The sequence below is a fragment of the Biomphalaria glabrata genome, chromosome 7, assembly GCF_947242115.1.
Source record: "Biomphalaria glabrata chromosome 7, xgBioGlab47.1, whole genome shotgun sequence".
Taxonomy (NCBI): domain Eukaryota; kingdom Metazoa; phylum Mollusca; class Gastropoda; family Planorbidae; genus Biomphalaria; species Biomphalaria glabrata.
Window position 1 is genome coordinate 48,297,348 of NC_074717.1, and position 7,185 is coordinate 48,304,532.

The following is a 7,185-nucleotide window of genomic DNA, read 5'->3' on the forward strand; positions in this document are numbered from 1 at the left end:
AAACATTTTTCTTTTTCAAAAATACTGAATATCACACTAAGGCTTTTAGCCATTATGAGCCAATGCATGAATTAGATTGAGAATGGTAATGCCTTATGGCAATGGTGAGTGACTACAAATTGAAAGATGTCATAATGAACTTAATTAAAAGAACAATAAATAAAATATTATTTCTAATTACAATTTGACTAAGCCAAACCTAAAATACACTTAAAAGTAAATTCAGCTCAATGCCCATGTTAATATTTCGGAGAAAAAAATTCTGTTTCATTATGTTATTATTATTAGGCTATCAAGTCTAATATTTGATTTCAACACTGATGTGTAAGATGCAACTCAATTTTATTGACATGAAAACAAGAAGATGAAAACAACACTAACAGGAGACTGTAATACACACTTATAGGCCTAACATACTTGAGAAAAACACGTGAACACACTAATAAGGCTTGTCTTCGAGTCCGAAGATGAGTGAGGAATGAAAGTATTTCCCGTGGCTGCGCAGCCCTTGCAGATAGCTGTGACCTACATACCCTGCCACACCCAGGGCAAGCATAACCATTGTCCGCAGGTGGTCGATTTAGATTTTCTTTTTGCCGTCTGCCTCTGTCCTCGACAGCAGATTTTCTTTTGGTCTCAAATGTGTATCTCGTGGCCTTTGTGAGTGACCCCCAGCTGTCTTGTTCTGTTCGATCAGTAGAAAAAGGGAGACTAAAAGAAAACAAACACATAACATGATAACATCTATAAATACACATAGGCCTATAAACGTAACAGCCTCGTTTATAACAATAATAATGTTATATTATTACAAGCAGGGGTGGACTGGCTATATGGACATTTGGGCAATGCCCGGTGGGTCGGTACTCAAATGGGCCTAAAGCAGTGATGCCCAAACTACGGCCCCCGGCCATCCGGCCCGCGACGTGCTTCCATCCGGCCCGCCTAAACCTCGGCACAAAGTGAAGAAATTTTTTTACAAGGTTGAAAAATGTATTTTTCTACGTTAGGACATACACTTTTTCTTGGATGGATTTCATTCTAATCCACGGCATTCTAAAGTTATATTATTATTTTTTTTAATGAACACGACGTTTATTTTCTGGTGACAAGTGTTCACAGTTGTTTTAGGTTCTTGGATAATTCCGCTGCTGTCTAGAGCTAGTCGTGTATATGTTGTGTGTAACACAGGGCATCAACTCTGCATCATTTTTTTGGTAAAGGTCTTTTGATATCAAAGTGAATGGTAGTACCATTTAATATAATATTTGAACGTAAATGAAATGAGAGAGCCATAGGAACGAAATGAATGTAGAAACTTCCGGGAAAAAAGTGAAGACATCTTTGCTTTTGTTTAACATATGCCAACAAGATTCAGAAATGTTACTGTTTTTAAAACTTATAACAAAAAGTCATTTGCAAATCAAAACATAAAAAAAAAATATGGCGGCATTGTTGGTTATAACCACCAAGAAAAAGATCGCTAAGCTACGCGCTAGTTGAATGAGTAAAGTGACTGACGAGACAAAAGAGACAAGAAATGAGTCCACTGTAAGGGCAAGTTACAGAGCTGCTCAAATTATGAGACATGATGCGTAAAAAAGTGCTTTCTAGCAGTAGTGAAAGAATTAGTCCTGGGTAAAAAAAAAAGCAGTTAACGCATTGCAAAACTAAATGACAGAGCAGCAGATTTTGAAATGTTTTCTATTGCCACTGAGAATCACCACGATAGATCTGCAACTAGAATTGATTGACTTACAAAGCCAGACATCCCTGTTTGAGAAAGTTAGAGTGGTGCAGACAGTTCATTTCTTCGCCTGATGAAACTTTTCAAATTACCGAAATGAAGTGTTAAGGACGATCACAATGTTTACAAGCACTTCATTGAGCAGACAAACCTTTCAGTAATAAAACGGATGAGACCGATCTTACGTAATCGCCCTACGTGTGTAAGTTGGCCAAGTAGTGCTACATGTTTCTAATAAAACTGTTTAAAATGGACTTATTCTCTATTTCATTTTTTCATCTATTCAACGATGTGGCCCGCGACATGAGTGTCGGAAATGAAAATGGCCCGCCGGGCGAATAAGGTTGGGCATCACTGGCCTAAAGGATCTTATGAATGCCACTATGGCACGCATAAAATTGTTAATTGTTTTATATTCTCTTATATAAGGGGCTATATCTTTAACGGACTACAGTGTAATACTAATTTAATCTAAAACGTTTTCAAAAATAATGTATTAGTAATAGCCTACATCCGTAGACAGTGCTATTAGTAGGCTTCATCCAAAAGGGCCAACAAACATAGCGATTCAAAAGCCACTTATTAACATGCATTACGAGATTGACACATGAAGCGCATTTGACGTAATTAGCCTATCTTCCTGAAGACGTGTCTGTAATTTAAAAGATAAGATTATAATAAAACCACTACACACCATTCCCTGGCCACTGCCAACAAAAGGTAGATAAGGACGCCTAGCTGGCAATGGCGACCTGCGGATTTTACCCATAGACTATAATTGCTCTCACTGGTGACACTTCCACTGAAACTTCCAAGTTCAACTTACTCAGACTAGAATTGAGAGTACTCAGACTCGTCTCAGTCTGTGCACACTACACTTAGATCTAGAATCTAGAACTCTAAACTTATTAAATAATCTAGATCTACTCATCTAGTTATACTATTACTATACTATAAAATACTATAATCATAGTATAATCTAGATCTAGATCTAGAACTAGAAGTTCAAGTTCTACACTACTACTCAGTACTAGTCTAGTAGTAGTGATAAGTAGTACTACTTGACTTACTACTAGACTAGTCTAGTTACTGGCTAGAGTCTAGAAGTTATTATTTACACTGTAAAGTGACTCACGTAACAGTTATCTGTAAGTAATCAGTAACTCACTCAGTAACTGCCATTCAAACTTAAATAAAGTTTAGTCTTTACTCAAATTAGTCAAAACACTAAAATTTAAACAATCTCAGCTTCACAACTGACTTGAACTGTTGGAGTTGAAGTAAAATTGAGTTCTAAGTAATGCAATATAACTGTAACTAGATCTAGACTATCTATATAATATATATTATATGTAGATACTCCTAAGGATTGAAACCTAGCATACATATGTGATATTTCATTTAAAATAGTCTTCTCAAAGGTGCGTCTCCACTCCTTAATTTGCTTTTAAATTGCTATAAAATAAAAATCATTAAAAAAAAATCAAATTTGTTGTCAATGCTGAACCACCACCACTCATCCTTTAGTCTGTTGGGGCACTACACATGATGTGCTTTTTTTTTCTCCATTCCTTTTTTCTTTTTTTAACCATGACTAGAATCTCTTTTAACAACAGGCCTGTCCTTTCTTTGATGTCTACCCTTCACTTTTTCTGTCTGCCTATTGTTCTTTTTCCTGGGCCTGTTCCCTGCCTTCTTTCTGTTCAAATAAGGGTGCCTAAGCTTTGAAATGTGTAAGGTAAAATTGCCTAGTAAAGAATAATTTAAAATCTCTTCTTAGTTTTTATTTTGAATACAGATTAAAAATAATCATGAAAATGTGAGGTTTATCAAAGTAAATTAATGGCATCGTCTCTGATCTTATAACAAAAAATACTTTTTTTTTGTGGGAGTTATGATTTTTTTTTTCAATCTTTAGCCTAAAGCAGCCTAAAGCAGTGCAAGTTATTAGGAGATGATGAAATATCTATGAAAGAGTTACCAAAGAAAACAATTAAAAGAGCTTTTTATGAAGTTTGTTATGCAGTCAATCATAATCAACTCAAGATTGAGAATGCAGTATCTGTATTTTCTGAACTCAAGGTATTCTACAACTTCATCATCGTTATAATAGATAGATGTTATATACTATAACTAGGATAGATGTTATATATTTAAAAAAACCAATCTGGGCATATATTGCACCAAGTCTTTTATTTCAGGAAACATTTCCATGGCTACCATCTACACTTGCTGATGTACTGGGAATAGTGGGTAAGACTCCTCTATTTTTTTAAAGCACACTAACACTAAGTAAAGGAAATTTAAAATTAAGGCTTCTGTACATATATTTAACACTAATTGATTTGTTTTCATTTCAGATGTTGAAACTGCTTGCTCTGATGAATTGACAAGAGAGAAATTTATTACACTAGTTGGGGCATTACGAGTAAGCTATTTGTCTTAGAAAAAAATGTTTTTATCAGAAGAAATCCATAAAGAACATTGTTTGACAGAATCAGAATCAGTCACCGGATAAATGGGTGCATTTGGTTTCTATTTTTTTTAAAGTGTGTTTAAATCCTTATTCATTTTGGTCTTTGTTTCATTTCATTTTATTTCAGGCATGATAATAATCTCTGCTAGTTTTATTATAGATTTTTAAAGTGTGTGCCTTTTCATCTAATAAATATGTTTTTTTTTTGTTTTTTTTTTAAACAGCAGTATATGAGGAAAACAATATTTTAATTAATAGTAGTGTTGTATTTTTAAAAAAGTATTTTTATGTACTATTTCAGAACACTATTATAGCTGATGGCCTTTTAAAAGAAAGATTAGACCAAGACTCCTTAGAGTTGGTTTAGTCAGTTCTCAAGTTGGATTTAATCAGAAATATGTGAAGACCAAAACTCGACTTTAGTAAGTTGTTGATTGGAATTAGGAATACAGTGGAACCTGCTTAAAGGCATACCTGGTATGCAACCCTGACCCCTCCAAATCCCTAACCTTCAAATGTTTAGACCAGAACACAACTTTAGTCAGTTGTAAATAGGAATTATTAAAATATTAAGATGAGGTGATTAGCAATTATTAAAATATTAAGATGAGGTGATTAGCAAAGGTGCTGTGCTAGTTAGCAATAGAGCTGTTTAAAAATAATGGTTTCCAAATGTTATGCAATTAATTTGGTTCCAATTTTATTCTTCTTTCTATTATTTTTGTTTACAGGTTGTGAATCATAGCCTAGAAATACTTTTGAAATTCTATACAAGCATGAGCTACTGTGTTATGATTATTTTTTTTTTTTTTCAGTTACAAGCAGCAGAAGTTTAATTTGTTAAGAGAAGAAAGTGAAGGCTACTCAAAATTAATCACTGAATTAAATCCAGATTTCAATCTCAAGATTTCCTGGGAACAAGTGCTGCAGAATATTCAATCATTGATTGGTAACTCATTGGTCCATTATATCTTTATGATGTAATAAAAACCAGTCAAATTAATTTTCAACTTTAAAATTCAAAAGGGCGTAAATTAGTAACTTAATTATCAACTTTTGTTTTCTTTATATTTTTTTAGGTTGTTTTGATCTTGATCCTAACTGCGAGTTAGACATTATCCTTGAAGTTTTTGAATGCCATCCTGAAGAGAGCCCCTTCTATGTTCCATTCCTGCGCGCATACATTATAGACAAGTTGACTTTGTGCCATATTCTAGGATTTAAATTTCACTTCAGAGAGGTAATACTCTTTGTTCTGCTTTCTGAGCCATTGTTAGGATAAAAGTTTATGTGAAGAATTAAAGCTATCATCATGATACATGTCAACATATTTGTGTTTTGTTTATCCTGACATTGTTTCATTTAAATAGTTCTATTTCTCAGTCTGCTGACTGGAGCACTCCCAAATCATTATTCACATAAGCAGCACTTTTATTAAAGAATGAGCTGGTAGATCTAGATGACTTGTATCCTTATGTAAGTTGATTTTGGTAAATACTCTGAACTTGTACATCTACTGTATTTTCTCGCATATAGTTATTGTGGGTTATACAATTTTTACAAATGAATGGCAGCTGTGCCAGTGTAAAAAGGTACTGGGTTAACAAGAATTATTTTATTCATAAACAAAGCATAACGGAACCTATCAACATACTGGTGTGTCTTTATACCTTTATACAGTTTGCTCTGTGTTTTTGTTTACGTGTACATTGGAAATCTTTATGAGCATCTCATTATAAACCTCAAGAAAACAAATAGTACCAATGATGGTACTTTATTTACCGGTAATTTAGTCACACTTTGCACATGTGGGGTATGTAATGGTGTTGTTCGTACTATTTTGTTTCTACTTAATTTGTAATTTGTGCAGGTGACAATTATATGCTGGGTATAAAATGCATGAAAATATGCCACACAGCTTTCAAAAACATTCAACTTGTATTTCTTTTTTTTTTTTTACTTAAAGAAATCTGTTTCCAAATGTTTGTAGTTGTCATTCTAAACATTTTCATAATTTGTTTTTACGCTGTTGTTTATGGGCTAAATTTGGCTCTTCTGTATTGGATGTACTGGTAATATTATGGTTGTGAATTTGACAGTTATTACCAGCAGACTCTGAAATAATTCCATTTCACAACAGTGGAGACAGTTTGATCTGGTGAACTGTTTTCATTTAGTTCTCACTAATTATCTGCTGGTATTTAAAAAAAAAATGATGACCATGTTCACATCATTGTGAGCATACTGAGTTACCAATATTCACTACACAGTATTAGCCCTAACTTTGTATCTGTTTTAACAATCCCAACATTGGTCATTTCTTTATTCACTTGCCTTACATTGTCTTGTAAATAACTTATCAGCTGTTCTACTTTACATATAGTTGTGTGACATGACATTTTGTTTTCTCTCAGATTTTGCCTCACTTTCCAAGAATGACTCAGATTGGAATGGCCATAGAAAGACAAGTGGATAAACTTAGTAAAGAGGAGAAGGATAAAAGACCAGATATTTATGCATTAGTTATAGGGTAAGAAAGAACAATCTATTATAGCTAAAACTAGACATGAGTTGCCTGATAGTTTAGTCTAATTTTATAAAAGCCTTTGTATATGTATATTTGCCTACCTTCACAAATGTTTATGTAATGCTATGCTAGGTATGCTGGACAGTTAAAGAGCAAGAAACCAACTTGGGTACAAGAAACGGAATTCCATATAAAAGAAGTGAGTCTGTTGTCAAACTGTATGCACATTTACAACATTAATTTTATTTAAAAAAATATAACAATGCTTTCTACAGTTTTACTATATACATAGACCAATGAATGGACTATTTAAAATACATTTTTTATCTACCTGGTGTGAAAGTAATGAAACATAGGCAGGCTTAAACTTGTATAAAACTTGTCAAATATTTTTAGGATCAGTGATTGAGAAAGATGGTTTAAGCCTTGTGAAAT

The 7,185-nt window shown here is 33.4% G+C and overlaps 1 protein-coding gene across 2 annotated transcripts in view; it reads left to right on the top strand.

Annotated features, from left to right (window-relative positions):
* Positions 1–2,142: 2,142 nt before the first annotated feature.
* LOC129927416 (THO complex subunit 2-like) overlaps positions 2,143–7,185 on the top strand; it is an 11,714-nt gene continuing 6,671 nt past the window's right edge. The window contains exons 1-10 of one of the 2 annotated variants that reach the window (XM_056036436.1): positions 2,143–2,895; positions 3,666–3,829; positions 3,949–4,000; positions 4,108–4,175; positions 4,525–4,645; positions 5,039–5,172; positions 5,303–5,463; positions 5,607–5,699; positions 6,638–6,753; positions 6,883–6,949. In XM_056036436.1, coding sequence (XP_055892411.1) covers positions 6,659–6,753; positions 6,883–6,949 — 162 coding nt within the window. In that variant the 5' untranslated portion in view covers positions 2,143–2,895; positions 3,666–3,829; positions 3,949–4,000; ... (4 more) ...; positions 5,607–5,699; positions 6,638–6,658. The remainder of the gene's footprint in view (positions 2,896–3,665; positions 3,830–3,948; positions 4,001–4,107; positions 4,176–4,524; positions 4,646–5,038; positions 5,173–5,302; positions 5,464–5,606; positions 5,700–6,637; positions 6,754–6,882; positions 6,950–7,185) is intronic. The other variant, XM_056036435.1, reaches the window with a different exon arrangement.